Source organism: Alnus glutinosa, chromosome 2 (assembly GCF_958979055.1).
Source record: "Alnus glutinosa chromosome 2, dhAlnGlut1.1, whole genome shotgun sequence".
NCBI lineage: Eukaryota > Viridiplantae > Streptophyta > Magnoliopsida > Fagales > Betulaceae > Alnus > Alnus glutinosa.
The window spans coordinates 22,035,473-22,054,232 of NC_084887.1; the positions used below are offsets into that span (position 1 = coordinate 22,035,473).

At 36.6% G+C, this 18,760-nt stretch overlaps 1 protein-coding gene across 1 annotated transcript in view; it reads left to right on the forward strand.

Annotated features, from left to right (window-relative positions):
* The window catches only part of LOC133861715 (tripeptidyl-peptidase 2), a 45,354-nt gene extending 34,338 nt beyond the window's left edge, over window positions 1-11,016 (forward strand). Inside the window, exons 24-34 of the mRNA XM_062297511.1 lie at window positions 62-134; window positions 1,456-1,541; window positions 1,622-1,673; window positions 1,753-1,887; window positions 2,056-2,127; window positions 5,025-5,117; window positions 5,904-5,999; window positions 7,342-7,440; window positions 7,649-7,741; window positions 9,694-9,894; window positions 10,737-11,016. Coding sequence (XP_062153495.1) covers window positions 62-134; window positions 1,456-1,541; window positions 1,622-1,673; window positions 1,753-1,887; window positions 2,056-2,127; window positions 5,025-5,117; window positions 5,904-5,999; window positions 7,342-7,440; window positions 7,649-7,741; window positions 9,694-9,894; window positions 10,737-10,895 — 1,159 coding nt within the window. The 3' untranslated portion in view covers window positions 10,896-11,016. The remainder of the gene's footprint in view (window positions 1-61; window positions 135-1,455; window positions 1,542-1,621; window positions 1,674-1,752; window positions 1,888-2,055; window positions 2,128-5,024; window positions 5,118-5,903; window positions 6,000-7,341; window positions 7,441-7,648; window positions 7,742-9,693; window positions 9,895-10,736) is intronic.
* The last annotated feature ends 7,744 nt before the right edge of the window (window positions 11,017-18,760 follow it).

Here is an 18,760-nt window from a genome sequence, read left to right on the forward strand (position 1 = left end):
GAAATATAAGAGGTGCTTCCACCCCAAGTTCCTTTCTCTCATGACAGTTATCTTATTCCAGGCATGACAATGTGCAGTATTTGGAAAAACTAAAGCAGTTGGTCTTGTTCATTGACAGAAAATTTGATGAGAAGGTGATGCTTCATGTTCTTTAAATAGCTGTCACAGTCGATGAATGTTTTGCTTTGATGTTTCAAACATCTGGTTTAGCATTATACTTCAGGAATTTATTTCATACATTTTGCTTAATCTTATTTGTATTATGTTGTGCTTACTCAAACCTCTATTTCTCTGCCTTGGCTTTATTTAAAGAATCTCTTTTGACTGGAAATTGAAGTTTTGTTGAAGTATGGAATTACAATAAAGTAGCATGCCTTCAAATGTGCTGAGTGTCCCCTTAAAACTAGCCTAATAGCCTGTGCAGGATTGAATTGAGAATTCCTTCCACTCATGGTTGTCTATAAGCTTTTCTATAGCACACATTGGTCCACACTATTTGGTGCCTATGTTGGTTAATTTATAAAATCTAGCTAAACTATCTGGTTACTCAATAATCGGTGTTGATTGTTTCTCCTCTCTCTCTATCTCTCTCTCTCTCTCTCTCTCTCTCTCTCTCTCTCTCTGCTTTTGCTATGATAAAACTGTTAGGGTTGGCCATATATTTTGAAAAGTACATTAGTTTCTTATATTCTATATATATAGTTTGGTTGACAGATATATGTAATAGGACTGTACACCGCCCCCTACGGGTGGAGATCACCCATTTTCTGCCGCCCTATCCACCTCTAGTGGACAGCGGATTAGTGGAAGGACAATTTCACTTAACTGCCCAATATGTAATTCACCAAATTATCCTTATTGTCACCTTACCCTAATCAAATCTACTTATGTGATAATCCTTGGAGAGGGGCAAGTTTCTTAGCACACTGTACTCCCTGTTATACATTTTAATTACATGCACACATGCGTGCAAGCGCACACACAAATAGACATACATATGTGATACAAACTTTGCTTTGGGCTAGGGATTTGTCCATATATGATTGCGTTGGTACTGAATAAGGTGACTATTTTTCATAAGTTGCTTGCTATTTAGTAAAAATTCTTGTGTACTATATGCTTTTATGATGTGTGAGGTCTTCATGGGGTCTAATAACTCTGTGAAACATTGAAACTGTTACTATTTGGGTTAATCTCTGTTTGATATAAGTTTTTAAGTAGTATTGCAATTTAAAAATTTAACACTGATTATATTAAATAGTCTGTTTCTGTAATTTTAGGGATCAATTCTATGTTCCAGTGTTTCAAAGAGGATAATTCAAAATTATTAATATCTTCACTGAAATAACCAGTGCAGATGAGGAGTTTTTTTTTGCAAAAGCTTATGCAGTCATCGATGCAGTGTGCACATTTTAAATTTCTACTAATTTTTCCAGTGGTTTGTTTTTAATCCAGGATATTATTAGATTAAGCTTTTTCTCTCAACCAGATGGCCCTGTTACGGGTAGTGGCAGCTTCAAATCCTCAGTTTTAGTTCCTGGGTAAGCGCCTGAATGATTTAGTTGTGTGGTTTACATATTTTATTATCTTCATATAATAAACTTAATGCATTCTTTGGTAGAATACAAGAAGCAATTTATTTGGGGCCACCATCCAAAGACAAGCTTCCAAAGGTACTGAATTCTCCATTTTTGTTTTCCACTTAAATATAAGTGCAGAAGGTGTTAAATGATGATTGTAATATTTTTGCAGAATTCTTCACAAGGATCTGTATTGCTGGGAGCAATCTCATATGGAAAGCTATCAAATGGTGGTCAAGAAGTGGGGAAGAATCCACAGAAGAACCCTGTGTCCTATCAGCTTTCTTATATAGTGCCACCAACTAAGGTTGAAAAACATGCTGCGATGAATTTTTTTCTCGTGTCACTTGTAATGGTGTAAAACAATATTGTAAATTTGCTTGTTTGTCTGGGCTTCAGTTACTTATGGTGTTATTCTTGTCCTTTTATGTCCTAACTCATGTCCATTTATCCTTTCATTAAATGCTTTTGACAGCTTGATGAGGACAAGGGAAAAGGTTCTTCCTCAACCGGCACCAAGACTGTTTCTGAACGTTTAGAAGAAGAAGTAAGTGAGGCACAGGAGTGAAATCTTTTCATATGATGTGGGTTTATGAAAGCTTTATGCTGATTAGTTTTCTTTTTTGCATTCAATAGCTGTCAATTCATGTATCATATGGAGTACCTTCTTTGTTTCTCAGGTTGCTTATGTATCATATTGAACACCATAAATTGAAATAGATCTAAAATATGCAAGAAGTATGAAAAGTTTATTCTTGAACGCGTTGGGTTCAGGCTATGAAGGATGTGTACACTGTGCTCCTTCACAACCATACTTGGACCTTAGTGCCCTAGCATTCTTCCATGAATGTAGTTGGTTGTCGTTGGGTGTATAAGGAGCTTAGAAAAAGTTAAAAAAAGTTATTTGTGTGATGTGACCGGCTATAATCGAAGGTAAAGAGGGAAATTGGTAGAAGGAAGTAGTTCGGAAGGAGCAAGTCTAAACAAGTCAGGTTGGAAAAGAATGATGCGCCTTTTGTAATGCTGTAAATTTGGATTCTTTATATGATGCATTTTCAAATCTTATTCCACTTTGAATTGCCTCAAGTAGGAATTAAAAAAAAAAATCTATTAAATTAGTGTCTTTCAGTTTTTTCCCATATATTATGTAATTTAAACTTGTTTCCTAGTTTAACTTTGTGCTTTCTTTCTTTAGTTTACAATTTTGCGGGTAGCTTTCACTGTTTTCCATGCTTGCTTTCTCTTAAATTGCATTGCTTATCCACCAAAAAGGGAAAAAGAAAACAAATTATAGTAAAAAAATTGTCTTACTTGCAAATATAATTTTGAAAAAACCGCAAATCTAATTTTTTTTTTGATAAGTAAGAAACCAATCTCATTAAAAAAGCAGAAGGGGCCCCTTGGTTCATTGGGACTATACAAGAAAACATATAATTAGAAAGAGAAAAGCGAGCTAGAAAGTCAGCAAAAGTAAAAGACAAAAGGGTGGATATAAGCTGTGGCCCAAAAGTACAAAGTAAGGTTGAACGAGGAAAGAATTGCTTCCAAGGTACTTTCCAAATCCTCAAAGCTCCTATTGTTTCTTTTCCTCCATAAGCACCAAAAGAGGCAAATCAGCCCCATTTTCCAAACAGCAACGCTCATTGGCCTTTTAGAGGCTCATCAACAAGTAAGCAAGTTGATAACCCATCTGGGCATAACCCAAGACATCCCGAAACGACTGAAGAAAGAACTCCACAAAGCAGAAGCAACATCTCAGTTAAGAAGGAGATGATCCACGGACTCACCAGTCTTCTTACACATATAGCATCTGTTTATCACGATAACATGCCGTTTCCTAAAGTTGTCCAGGCTAAGAATCTTGCCAAGAGCCGCGGTCCACACAAAGAAGGCAGCCCTTGAAGGAGCTTAAGTGTGCCAAACGCTTTTCCAGGGAAAGCAGCTACTTCCAGAGCAAGCTAAGGAGTAAAAGGAGGACTTGACCATGAACAAACTTTTTTTGGAGGAGACCAACCACAACTTGACTTCACTGCCTCTGCTCACTTTGACTGAGTGCAACACCTAAAAGAAAGAAACAAAAACATCCACCTCCCAATCGTGAGCCTCTCTATTGAAGCTTATGTTCCACTGGTTGGAGTCACCCAAATGCTCCAAATTATCCGCAACAATGGCATCCTTTACATGGGCAATACCAAATAAAGCTAGAAAAGCTACTTTAAGAGCCATGTCCCCACACCACAAATCATGCCAAAAATTGATCTTGGAGCCGTCCCCACAACAAATCTAGTGAATCTAGAGAAATAATCCCAACCTTTTCTAATGTTCTTCCACACCCCCTCCCCAAAGTTACCTGTCGACTCAAGAGAGCACCACCTGCCCCAAAGGCTGCTGTATTTAGCATCCACCACTACTTTCCACCACGCATCTCTCTCAGACCCAAAACGCCGTAGCCATTTGCCTAGTAGGGCGCGATTGAATGTCCTCAAATTTATGATCCCTAGCCTTCCCTCAGAAATCGGAGAGCAGACCTTGTCCCAGCTAACCAAATGATATTTACATTCGTTGCCTATCCCACTATGGAAAGTCTCTTCGAAGCTTCTCAATGCAATTGGCTACACGAGCAGGAATGGGAAAGAGGGACAAGAAGTACGTAGGGAGATTGGAGAGGATACTCTTGATAAGGGTAACCCTGCCACCCTTGGACAAATACAACGTTTTCCAACTGGCCAAGCGACGCCCCATTTTAACCACAATACCATCCCAGATAGTCTTAGCCTTGTAACACGCCCCAAGCGGCATACCAAGGTACTTCATGGGCAAAGAGGAAGTCCCGCAGCCCAAGATGACAGCCAACGTAGCATTATCCGCGTTGCCAACAGGGTCCAAGAGGGATTTGGCCAAATTGACCTCTAAGCCAGAGACAGCTTCGAAGCATAATAAAAGAACACATAGGTAGCGTAGGTGGCTAGGGATAGCCTCATAGAAGACCAAGGTATCATCTGCGAACAAGTGGCGAATGCGACATTTGGCCATAAGTATTGAAGAGAAGATAGGAGTAGGCTCGTTTTATTCGAAGGATTTGTATGAATGGTGCTAATACTTGTCACCATGGAGACTTTCCCTTTTTCATAGAAAAGTCATAAAAAGCAAAAGGAGTGCCTTCAAATGCTTTCTTTGAACATTTGTATCAAACAATTAATATATGGTATCTTTAGAATGTGGAATAGCGTATTATTTGTATTAGACTTTTTCTGACACAGCACATACTCACATGACAGACTCATATTATAGCTTTTGAAACTGATAGCAAATTTATGTTGTGAGTTCTTTCACTTCTCTATGATCTTGTTCTCGTGTATAGCCTCTTGTTTTGATTTAAATTTTTCTGGCCTGTTATTATTATCTTAGTTAAACAGAGACATGATGCTGTTATTTGTGAATCAGGTTCGAGATGTGAAGATTAAAATTCTTTCAACCCTAAAGCAAGACAGTGATGAGGAGCGTTTGGAATGGAAAAAGTTCGCTTCCTCTCTCAAGGTTAAAGCTTGTCATACTTTGAACGAAAGTTATCATTATATCATTATTTTTTATATCTGCAAGTTAGGTTATTTATTGAGATCAACTAGCAGCTATATTTATGCTTCTTTTACCTGCTTTCTTAATGCCGAGGATTTGTGTGCTCTTAAGCCCAACTAGGCAGTTGATTTTTCCAGTCAGCTTAAACGTTTAAGTTTACTTTTGCTCCATCATGGTGCGAATTAGATGTTAAAGTATTTGATTAAATGATTTAATTTACCTCTTCCTATTAGTTTAAGCTTTTGGAATAAATTGTGATTTAACATGGTACTAGAGCAGAGGTCCTGAGTTCGAATCCTCTCTTTCATTTACCTCCTATTTCAATTAAATATTCCACGTATTGGACTTCACCTATTAAAATGGAGTTTGAACTCACATGTAATGGCGAGTGTTAAAGTATTGATTAAATGATTAAATTTACCTCTTCCTATCAACTTAAGTTCTTGGGATAAATGGTGATTTAACATTAGAGGAATGTTAATAGCTCTTCCTTTATGTTTATTTCTCAATGAAACTTTATTAACTTATAAAAAAAATATAGTAGGATTTGGTGGTCACTCAAATAACAGAATCTTCCTGTACCTTATTTTATTTTATTTGATTGTTTGAGTTATCCAACTTTTGAGACGATTTTTTTTGGTATATGATTAGATCTGCATTTAAGTCTCTTTTGGAACTAGTTGTTGTGGTCTGCCAAATTTATGTTCAAGGTGCTAAACTCCATGTGTTTCATTTGTTCTTTGGCAGTCTGAATATCCAAAACACACTCCTTTGCTTGCAAAGGTTTTGGAAGGTTTGCTTTCTCAGAGTAATGATTCAGACAAAATTCGCCATGATGAAGAGGTGAGTACTATACACGCATATTGTCAATAAGTTGAATAGTTGAAAGATAAGAAGGAAGAATTTGAGCTTATTATTTCTTGATGATTCAATGATACATCTACAGATGTTTATATAAAGAAGCAATACACACTGATATGGAATTACAATAAATGAAACATATATGGAAAGGAAATCAAATCTGAAAATCAAACCCTGAAATAAAATCAGATTTGCATATCTTCAACGCTCCCCCTCAAGCTTAGACAAAGATATCTCGCATGCATAGCTTGAACAAGGCTGAATGAAGAACACTAATAGACACTCCCTTCGTTAAAATATCTGCAAGTTGCTCCCCTCTTCACATAAGGTATACAAATCAACCCTGCGGGCAATTTTTTCTTGATGCATAAACTGATTCACTGCATTGGATGGGTAAGCGACAAATATATTAACTTGCCAAGTTGCCAACCAATCATTGGTACCTGCCTTTATCCACTAAAGGACTCAACACTTTCTTCTAACTTTTTATTTTTCTTTACTGGATTGTCAACAACCTTACAACTGAGCATTCCTGTTTCCTTCAGTAGATCAAGAACATATTTCCGCTTGGAGAGGAAGATACCTTACATATCCCTCTACACCCGCGTTGCCCTTTCATTATTTTAATTATCATGGGCTTTGCATAGAAAGCCTTCACAGATTCATAGGTATGCCAAAATTTAGAAATTTTGGAACTCAAGTGAACCATTTCCAGTACCTAGGGTTGACTAGCAACTCTGATATAGTTGCTTGGAAATGCTTCCTGCATTTTCTTCTTTACCTTCACCATATAAACCAGAAAGAATTGTGTGGGTAACAGGGAAAAAAAAGGAAGGGGTGGGGGGGTGGGGAGCAGCTGTGGAGACCATCTATAACAGCACTGGAATATAGGAAATTAGGGCATCTTGACTCATCTTCTGTTGCATTCTTAAATTGGAGTTTTCTGCATATATCTGGAATGTTCATGGATGGAAGAGTACTAGTTGAATTGGTCACAACCTAAACAAATCCAATCTCATCTTATATGTGAATCATTTTGTTGAAAGCATTCGGTACTTCAAATGTGTGGTTGGATTTCTTACAAGATAGAGGCTGTGTTTTACTGACGGTTGAAATGTTCATTTGCAAATTAGTGATATGTATGTTGATTTCCTCATGAAATGAAATGATTTTATTTTATTTTTTTGTTATTTTTCTATTTTCTCCTGAAGGTTGATGAATTAATCATTAACTTTCTAGGGGTTCTCTAAAAGTGTATACATTCCTAAATGAGAGGATCCTATGCATATAGGTTTACCTGCCCTTACAAAGTGCGTTATTGCAGGTCATTGATGCTGCAAATGAGGTGATTGGCAGTATTGACAAAGATGAGTTGGCAAAAGCTTTCTCCCTCAAAAGTGACCCAGAAGATGAGGAGGCAGAGGTGTGTATCTTGTTGTCGAATTATTATTCTTTTTTCTTTGTTTCCTTCTACTTGTTTCCCTTTTTGAATAAAAATGATTGGAGGCTCAACCTTACCAAGTTCTTCTCTTTGAACATCTGTTTTACACTGTTGCTTAACATTATGCCTCTCTCAAATATATCTGCGTTTCTGGATGAGAGGTAATTAATATTTTCTTCTTTTTATCTAGAAAATCAAGAAGAAGATGGAGACAACCCGTGATCAATTAGCAGAGGCATTGTATCAAAAAGGATTGGCACTAGCGGATATTCAATCTCTAGAGGTAGGAGCAAGTAATATTATGGGCTCGTTTGCTAATGTTTTTTAGGACTGCTTTTTGCTTTTGAACAAAAAAGCAAAAGCTTTAACAAACAACTCAACACATAAAACACCCATAAAACACTCAAAACTATTTTTATCTTTATGTCACATCATAACCAAAAAGTAAAAAGCACATTCTAAAAAGCATTAACAAACGAGCCCTATGTTTTACAAGAAATTTTGATATGAAGTATAACATGTGCGTGTGATTATGTAACATTCTTATAAATTATCACTGTTTTTTGGACAAGTAAAGAATAGTTTAATTGGGAAAGAAGAGAGAAGTGTTTTCAGATGTATAGAAGAGGTCCTTTTGAAAGGTATAAAGTTTAACAAGTAAAGAAAATCTAGAAAAGAGAGAGATTTGGGAACTTTTGGGAACTCCATTCATACAAATTCTTAGGAATAGCGCTTTGAGCTTCTCTATAGAGAGCTCATCCCTTTAAAATCTGATTTTTCTTTCATGGCAAATAGTCCACATTATGCAAGGTGGGATTAGCATTCAACAACTTCTGTGGTGGCCATACACCTCTTTCCAATAAAGACGCACTTCAACAAAAAAAAAAAAGAAAAAGAAAAGAAAAGAAAAGAATAAGTTGTTGTAGTTTGCATGAAAGGTTTAGAGAAAAGGTGGAGGCTCGTTACTGTTACGTAGCCTACCTCACACTTCTTATTATATAGGTTTAGAGAAATATAACAATGAGTTAATGACCAAAATATCCACTACCCTAATAACTCTTCTAACACTCCCCCTCAAGCTTGAGCATATATATCATATAAGCCCAGGTGGAAGAAACAAGCAAACAAACAAAAAAAAAAAAATACTCACACAATACAAAGACTTATATATATATATATATATATATATATATATATTTGCATGAAACCACACATAAACAAGCTGTAATTGCACAAAAAGCCAACTCCGATCGTGAAAAACTTCAACGCCAATCAAAAACTTGCTAGAAAATTGCAGTAGGCTGCCGGATCTCGCTGTAAAATACCAAGGCTGGTCGAATCTCGCTGGAAAACACCAATAACTGGTCGGAAACCACCACAATACACCAAGGCTGGTCGGATATCACCGGAAAACACCAAGAACTGGTCGGAACCCATTGCAAAACACCAAGGCCAGTCGGATCTCTACAATTAACTACGACGATTGATTGATGATTAATACAACCAACAACTTTGGATTGATCATCAATACAGTCAACAACGGAAAACCAACAACAATGATAACTTGTAGCCCAATTGAGCGATAAACCACTTGAAACTCTTACGTAGCGTCTCTCACCCTATCACCAACCGAATAAACTCTTTAACAGGTTTCTTTTCTGTATTGCTTTGTGTTTCTGAGCTATGAGTGCTGAAGAGTTACATCTAGTTAATTTTATTAGGAGCCAGCACAGCTCCCCGTACATAATCTCTCTAAAGATATGTATGGGTAATGGGATAATTCCTGTAGTAACTCCTGCATGTATGTTTTGGTGATTTAGTGGGACTAATCTTGCTGTTAAAAATCAATTCCCCCTTTTCAGACCCATTTCTTGTGAAATCTTTGTAGTTTTTTTTAATTCTAATGTTAATTTCAGTTTTTATAACTTGGTACTGAAAACAAGCAAATACATAATTTTGAGACCAATTAAAAAAGAAAAAAAGAAAAAGAAGCAAACAAGGTGCCAATGAGCTCTAGCTCAAATGGCATTTCTCGCTCTTTAGAAAGAATGGGCTGTGGAGGGTAAGGTCGTGGATTCAAGAACCATTTGATGTCTGTAACTTATTGCAAGAAGAAAATAAAAATAGAAATTAAAAATAAAAAAAGAAAAAAAAAGGAAGAAGCAAAATTTCATTAATAAAGTGTTGCAATCATCATTGTCATCATCATCATCAATCTTATTGTTATCATTTCAGGGTGAGAAAGCTTCATCTAAAGATGCAAAAGATGTGGACAAGAATCACGATCAATCTCAATCAGACTCTGGGGTCCAGCGAGATTTGTTTGAAGAGAACTTCAAAGAATTGCAGAGATGGGTTGATGTGAATTCCTCTAAATATGGAACTCTCCTAGTGCTACGTGAGAGACGTAGTGGAAGGCTTGGGACAGCACTGAAGGTATTTTCTTCATTCCTTTTCATATATTGTGTCTGAGAGAATCATGACTTACTAGACTTCATTATTTCGTACTTTTCCGTGGTATCAATGATTATTTACTTAGACAATGAGGAGTCACCAAATAAACTTTCTATATCACAAGTTGGTGGCTTCCTCTGACATGTAGAGATTACCTTAAATGCATGTTGTGCAATTCCTTTTTTCCTACTTTTTCCCCTCAGCCTATAAATACCCTGGACCTTACCTATTCTACATATATCCTTTGAAACAGGATAAGGTGGCCGTAACTAAGATACCTATATTCAGTCTTATGTTTTTCAGGCTGGCATGCTTATTCACTTTTATAAATTATATATGTTTAGTTAATTATATGAAAATTTTTAAGATAAGAAAAACCCAATCCAACCAGAAAAAGAAAGAAAGCTACATAAGAAATAACCAAAGTTATATCTTACCCGGTGTATCATGTCAGTGGAATTTGTTACCCTGCTGAAAAATGTTTATTGTTGTACTGGTTCAGTAATCCGATTGTTTTTAACATAGACATCTCAAATGGTATAAAATGTTCTTCCACGCCTGTGAGTTGTTTTTAGCTTTTGGTCTAGCATTTTATGCTTTGTATATTCTTCAATCAAAATGATGTTAGGTTCGCAATGATTGGGAACTTAAACTTTTCAGATGTATAATACTTTCAAGCATTTACCAATTTTGCAAAATTCTCTTTTATTACTGGTTGCGTCTCCTTTCCTAGATATGCTGTCCAACAGGACAAGCCTGGCATTACTTGAAGAATTTCTAAAATGAATTTTTAATTTGTCAAACTTAACCTTTTACTTGATCAGGCACTGAATGACATGATTCAAGATGATGGGGAGCCTCCAAAGAAGAAGCTCTATGAACTAAAGCTCTCTTTGCTTGATGAGATTGGATGGAGTCATTTGGCGACTTATGAGAGACAATGGATGCATGTGCGCTTCCCGGCAAGCTTGCCACTTTTCTAAGGTCACTCCATTTCAGAGCAGTTGTCTTGTATTGAATTAGTAGAGGGCTAGGCCCATTCCCACACGATTGATTCGCGTGAGCATAAATCTTCCCATAATAAAATGGCCATTTTCTGTACTATTTTGTTTCCTTTGTTTCTCAATTGCATTTGGATGGCATTTTTTTTTTTATTTTTTTTATTTTTTTTATTTTTATATATAGATAATTTCGATGGCATATTTGAATACTCAAAACATGTTCGGTTCCCATAACATTAGAATGATAATAAATAAGTTAAAAAAGAAGTCTTTCTTTTTATTTTTATTTTTTTTTCCTCTTTTTTATTTTTTTATTTTTTAAGGTAAGCAAAGAAAAATATTAAAAAAGCGTAAGACGCTCTTAAGCATTCGCAAAGTATCTTAAGCATACGCGAAGTATACGAAGGAAAAAAAAAAAAAAAAAAAAAAAAAAAATGAAAGAAAAAGAGAAGAGAAAACTCACGAAACTCACAAACAGCTGAGAAACCAAGACCCAAAGCCCAAACCCTAACTTGCCAAAAAGACCTTAGACTACATTATATCAATAGTTCTTTTGCCCTTACCTTGGTTAGAATGAACACCCCAATTAATCAAACATTTTAAGTTCCTAACCTTTCTACTCCCTTTATTCTTAAGAACAGAAGCATGATCCTTTTGACACTGACCTCATCAATTGAAGTCAAGACATTCAAAAAAAACTTTCTCAACACCCTCGAAAGAGATCCCCATAGTGTGATAGCAAACTTTTGCATCCTGCACAACCTTGGGGTACCCTAAAACCCCCTCTCCAACACCAGCCCCATCCAGATCACCCTCTGCGATGGTACTCCCAGCCAGATTATCTTTTTTTGTTTTTGTTTTTGTTTTTTGTTTTCAAAGATCAGCTCTCCAATACTGAACTAAAATTACTTGATTTTTAGTTGCGTTGATGGAGTACGTGGTGGGTTAGAGGTCTCACGATATTACCTCCCCAAACACCACCTCGATCCTGTTGCATTATCCACCAGAAAACATTCAAACGTCATTTCCTTCTGGCAAAAATAAGCATTCAATGACCCTCGTTATCAGTAGTCTAACCTTGCCCTTAACCGCCCACGGCAGAACCACTGCCAAACATCTCCAACATAATCACTCAGCAATAACAGCAGATTTCTAATCGCTTTTCTTAAATTTAAGGAACTGAATTACTTTTTGCTTCTCTATAGAAAAACACATCACAATAGATTTTCTTATATTTCCCTATATTAATTAATACTCTTTTTATTATTTTTTCTCTTTCCTACTTTTATTTTTTTTATTCATTTCTTTTATTCTCTTTCTCTCTCTCTCTCTTTTTTTTTTTTTTTTTTTTTTTTTTTTTTTTTTTTTTTTTAACCAGGTTATCCCATTTCACCTTTAGCCAGGCATACATCACGTCGACAGGACTATGCCCAGTACGAGTGATTCTAGAGGCCCAGTCAGGATCTACAGACTAATCCCTGGCCCCACACCCGGCGCCACAGTGGGTATAAGGCATTAAGTAGCAGTCTTTTCACCTGGGTGGCTGGCCCCAAGAGGCAGGTAGCACCATGAGGATTCGATCAAGGGACCTCATGGGGATTCTTCTCTCTTCTTCTTCCCTTTTCTCTTCGATAACCGAATACTTTCTTTGGACTCATCACAAATGGAGGTTGCAAAAATGGATGAAGCCCTCAAGGTCTTGGACTCCTCTCTTTCTCTTATCAAATGGCGTATCAAATTCTCAACCAATCGCCGACTTGAAATTCGTCGTTTCCATTCTCTTCCCCCCTAAAACTGTTTTTCTCATTTTGATTTCCCCTCCCCCCCCCCCCCCCCCCTTTTTTTTTTTTCCTTAAGCTCCTCACTGCTCTGATCATCATCTTTATTACCTCTTTCATTTTAATTTCTGCGTATAATTTTAAAAGAAAATTCTTTTTTTAGTTTTGAGGCTCAATTTCGGTTATGGGTATTAAAAGTTTTGGTTTGTCAAAGGATGAGATTTGCTCCAGAAAATTCTTGTTTCCCACTCGGAGAGACACCCAGAACTTGTTCCAGAATTCCAAAATCAATTTCCTTAACCAAGTGCTGGGCCCACCAACCCCCTCTTGGCCGACGGTGGCCTCTTCGCCGCTGTACTTTCTGGTGTGGTTGATGCCATGCCTCTCGCCTCTATCTCTCTCTTCGAGAAGGGAAGGAGAAAAACTCAGAACGAAAAAGAAGAAACATGACAGAGGCGTCAGAGGGGAGAGAATATTTATGAATATAATAATGGATTGGGTGTCTACGGTGACTCCCTATGTATATGGAGTTACAGTAGATTCTCATCCAAATTATCTAAATATAAGGGATCTGCTGTGGGAGGTTTTTTGGTGTTTTTTATGAAATTTTTCCTAAATATAGGGAAGAAAACCAATATAAGGAGACTGCTGCTAGTGCTCTAAAGGTGGTCATTGGTGAGTATTACTTGTTTGTTTGCCATGGGGTGGAGTATGAGTAAATACTATATTTTTATCCTATAATTGTCAAACAATATTGACGTGGTATTCATCATATTTTTTTTTTAATTTATTTAATAAGGATTAATCTAAAGGTTAGTTGGGATTGTTATGTTAATATTGTTGAACAATTGTTGATTACTGTCAAAGTCGGTTAATTCACCGACTTTATTTCAACAACTTTTAATTTCGATATTTTTGGTTAAATTGGATAAGTCAGTGGAATTGATTAAAAGATGGTTGGTTAGATCGGTTAGCACAAAAATACTAGAAAACTAAGTTTATCACTCAAAAGTACTGGAAAAAGATCATATGCCTCTATATGAATTGGGCAGCACAAAAATGCAATAATCAAGCATACCAATGAGTTTGAAGACGTTGGGAGGAGATGTGCGGCATACTCCGTGATTTGTGAATGGGTAGGAAGAAGGAAGATGAAGGTTGTGAAGGGTTTGAGAGGAAGAAAGATGAAGGATCAAGTCTTGAGAGTTGAGAAGATGAATGACATGCGTGATCGCTCGGGTGCGTGATAGCTAACAGTAATGCAGAGTAAAAGCTGGTTGAACGGTGATTGAAGATGTGGATCTAACGGCTAATGAGTTGTATGGGAAGGGGCGTTAGACTTGGAAATCAACCGAAATCCCACTGAAATCCCGTTACCTATTATGCTAATGCCATGCAGCCTTATCTTATCCCCATCTTATCACCAACTACAACACAGCCAGCTATCTTCCACTTAATCTCTCCCTTTTCATCTTCAATTCCAACTCTTAGACAACCAGTCACATCATTATCTATGTCTTCCCAATAAGTAGACCAGTAGGACTTGTAGATAGCTAGTCACAGCCTTTTCTACATTAGTTCGGTTTGGTTCGGTTGGCTAGGTAGTGGTTCGGTTTGGTTAACCAACAAAAAAACAACTATTCTGATTAACCGAACCAAACCAACTTTGGTATAGATTTTTTATGCAAACTAATCGACCACCAAAACTCAATAGAGGCGGTAGGTGGTCGATGGCGGTCGGTAGGCGGTACGGATATTTTGCCCACTCCTATAATGCTATTAAAAGCTAATTGTCTCTTGTAAAATTTAGCGTGCACGATGCTCCCCTTTGGCTATCTTCAAAGAATTTGAAGTTCTCTTGTAGAGATACTTGGGAGGCTATAAGGGTAAAATTGCCAAAGGTTGATTGGGTGAAATCGACTTGGTTCTTTTATGTTATCCCTTAACACTCTGTTTTCTTGAGGTTGGCAATTCGGGATAGCCTATCCATAGGAGATAAATCTTTGAAATGAGGTGTGTTGGTTGATGTGAAATGCTTAGTTTGTAAAAACATTATTGAATGTGGGGATTACTTGTTCTTTGAATGTGGGTTGAACAAAAGGATTTGTAGAGAAGTGATAGAAAAAATGTTGTTTAAGATCCTTTGCAGGGAAAAGCCTTTATAGAATTGTGTAGATTGGTTCTTGGTGCTTCTATGTACAATATTTGGAAGCATAGGACCAATATCAAGTTTGGTGATCGACTGCATTCTGAAGAGCATATCGTACAACACATCTGTTGGGACTTGGGAGGTGAGTACTTGAATCATGGGTAAAGGCAAAGGTAAGTTTAAGCACTCAGAAGCAAATTGTTGTGAGTTTTAAAGTATTCGCAAGCACACGAATCGTATGCAATATAGTGTGTGTGCAAGTGCGAGGTATCCACATGGAATTGTGTCGCGAAAATTAATTTCTATTTGAACTAATTCTATTTTAACCTAGTTCCAAATTTTTGGGGTTTTAACATGCAAAATAATAAACTAAATAAAAATTGATTAAGAAAAATTGATTAAAAAAACACCAAGATTTTCAGATTCCACCACGCCAAAAAGTAAACACCACATTTTTGTATTTTATTCATACAACCGATAAACAAATAAGCCTTATACATTGTTCAAAGTTCCATAAAAATGCATATTCAATCATTCAATGAATTCAACCATTAAACAAATCACAACGAATACCCAATTGAAATAAAATCATCCACTGTATTCGTTTGATAGATAAATCACAATGGATATCCTCTTTCAATCGAATGATTCGATGTATCCATCGGTTGAAATACATCGAATATTCAACTTTTAACATTCAATCAAAAGAAATAAATCAATTAATTGAATTGGACTTGAACAATATTTTGATAAACATCATAATTGTATAAATAAAATAGCAAGAATGTAAGTGTAATCAATGACGAGGTTTCATCTTCAACCTTAGTTGAAGACTTTAGCCTCTCATAACTAAAAACAACATGCTAACTTTTATTAAAAACATAAACATTAAAAGACTTACAAAGACTAAGAACAAGTGTAAACAAAATAGAATTTTGAACTGTCGCTTCCCACCTTCACGTTCCAATTTTCAAAAGAAAAGAAATATATATATATATATATATATATATATATATATATATATATATATATATATATATATATATATATATATAGACTACATGATGCTTCTAATATGAAAAGAAACGTGTGTAAAGCGCAGCTTTTGGAAAGAACTCGGTGTTGCCAGGTCCTTTTTGGAAAGAAAATCGTGTACGTATATTACTCATGCACTACTACGACGCTAGATCTATTGACTTCCTCATCCTTAATCCACACGTCTTTTACAAAAGAAAAAGACAAACCTAAATACTAATTATTCTTGTGTCTCTTTCGGTGCTGCCTTGCCAATTATGGAAAGAAAGACGTGTAAAAGGCACACCTGCGCACGGCTACAGGTCTAAAATCATGCACTCACTGGCGCCTCCACTCCACCTCTACACGAGAAAAGAAATAAAATCTGTTACAAGGTTTTGGTGCCTCCTAAAATATATTGTGTTTCGGTGCTCCAATTCACGTCCACGTCTACTCTAGGTCAAAAACAAAAATTATTCTCTCCATCTTTATGTGGCGCCACATGGTTTTAATTCAAATTTTGCTTCTAATACATTTTTTTTTTTCCTTTTTAAATTCTGCTTCACCACATAGCATTGCTTTGTTAGGGAAATCCACACTTGCCATATTTTGCATCTTCAATATATTTCAATTTCCAACTTCTTTGCAATTCCACAAATAGACCACCCTTTTTTTTCTGAATGACTTGCAAAATATTAAAACATCAAAACTAATAAAAAACATCAGAAAATAACAAAACTAAAAGTTTAGCAAACGCAAATTAAAGGTCCAAATATACAATATTTGGCACTCATTACAAATGCCAAGATTTGTGATAACTAGGGTATCTCTTTGACCAACGGCTAACCAATTAACCGGTCGATATGTAATCAACTTAACTGAAATAGTCGAAGATTGTTACCGTTGGTATGAAGCCGATTAATTAACTGACTTAACTGACTGTTCTGGTTCAGTGAGCTAAAATACCTCTAAGGTCACCAATTTAACCAATACCCAGCCCTAATACTATGGGCGTGCATATTCGATTTTAATGGAAATTGGATACAACCACAACTACCAAGCGACCATTAGGATATTACCATACGAGGCCCAATACGAACGCAAAGCATTGGGATGTTACCATATGAGGCACTATACATATGCAGATGTCAGTCTCCTTTATATTGGAACAAAGTGGGAGAAAGACGAATTTTGGGGCCCAAGATAATTCAAGACACATAGGATATGGGTGCGTCATCAAACAGCAGAGGACTGAAGCGTAGAGTGGCCAGAAGAGTTATGACTACAACCGGCGATGGGAGCGATAATTCGATGTAAGGATTACATGTCCCTCAAAGTCTCACCTATGAAGAGCGTGATGAGGTTCAAAAAGAAAGGGAAATTGAGCTCGAATTATGTTAGATCCTTTGAAGTCACCAAGAGAGTAGGCCCGGTAGTGTACCAAGTCATGTTACTTCCTGAGTTAACCGGAGTGCACAATGTATTCCATTTGTCGACATTGTGAAATCATGTTCATGACCCTGACCATGCCATCGAATATGAGCCTCGGTAAATCTAGGAGGGGTTGACTTATGTTAAAGTACCTGTATGGATTATGTACCACAAGGAGCATGTATTGGACACAAAGAGGATCTTGATAGTCCAGGTATTGTGGCGTAACCATGGGGTTCAATAAGCATCTTAGAAAGCAGAGCATGACATATAGAGACAATACTTGCAGCTGTTTGAGGTTTGAGATTTCATCATAATATTAGCATAAGACATGGAATGATTGTGAAAACTTGTGCATAAATTTGATGAGTCAATTAAGTGATGAGAATTTGCTTCGTTTTCAAGAAGCCTAGGATCATGGCCCAGATAACCACGGAACCCGATTGCGAATGAAACTACCTTTTCTTTCAATGGATGAGATTGAGGATTGAGTATGACAATGATTAATATAACATGGATAACATTGACTACGAGGCTCTTGATGATCTGTCTGGTGACCTTTAGCATTTGTATCTGAAAGCAGATAGTGAACAACGGGAAGGTGAGGCTTTGGATATGTTCTTACAAATAGACGGAGACATGGAGGACGTCAATGGAGTCGTAGGTCAAGTTTTGGAGAATGGATGAGGCGAGATTCCCCAAGAACTCACTGAACACAGATTGTATGACACACATGATGATAAGGTATACTTGTTGTCTTTTTGTTATAAATATGTTAAACCTAAAATTTTGAGGACATAATTTTTATAAGGAATGAAGGATGTAAAACCCCGTTCTCAATTAGGGTTAAGAAAAAACTTTAAAGAGGACTTAGAGAATTAATAAGGAACAAAGAATGATGTGTAAATTAGGGAAAATAGGTCGAACAACACTTAGATGAAATTAGTCTCGAGCCGATCTATCAGTGGGAAGGCACAAATCGATCGGTCTGACTCAACAAATCCCTACCGATCCATTGTTGGCCAAGCTAATTGATCGGTTAGGTGATCGTACACTGTGGATATATATTAAGTAATCGATCAATCGACATAAAGTAATTGATCGATTGGTGAGGCGTGAAGACATGTCACATAAAAAGTGAAACCCTAGTGACTGATTGGTCTTATAACTAATCTATCGGTGATAGACAATATGCGATTTAAGTAAGTTCAAAAACTTGTAGAGATGGAAGGGAGCTTTTTTTTTTTAAGGCTCTTAATGGAACCCTAGCAATCATTCAATCGCCTAGAGCCTCCAGAAACATGTAGAGGAGAGAGAGAGAGAGAGAGAGAGAGAGAGAGAGAGAGAGAGAGAGAGGGGAGAAATAAAAAGGGGACTATTTCCTTGGTACTTTAAGAGTTCAAGGCCCCAAGAGGTAAGCTCGAAGAGAGAGAGAAGGGAGAAATGAAAGGGGACTATTTCCTTTGTTCTTTAGG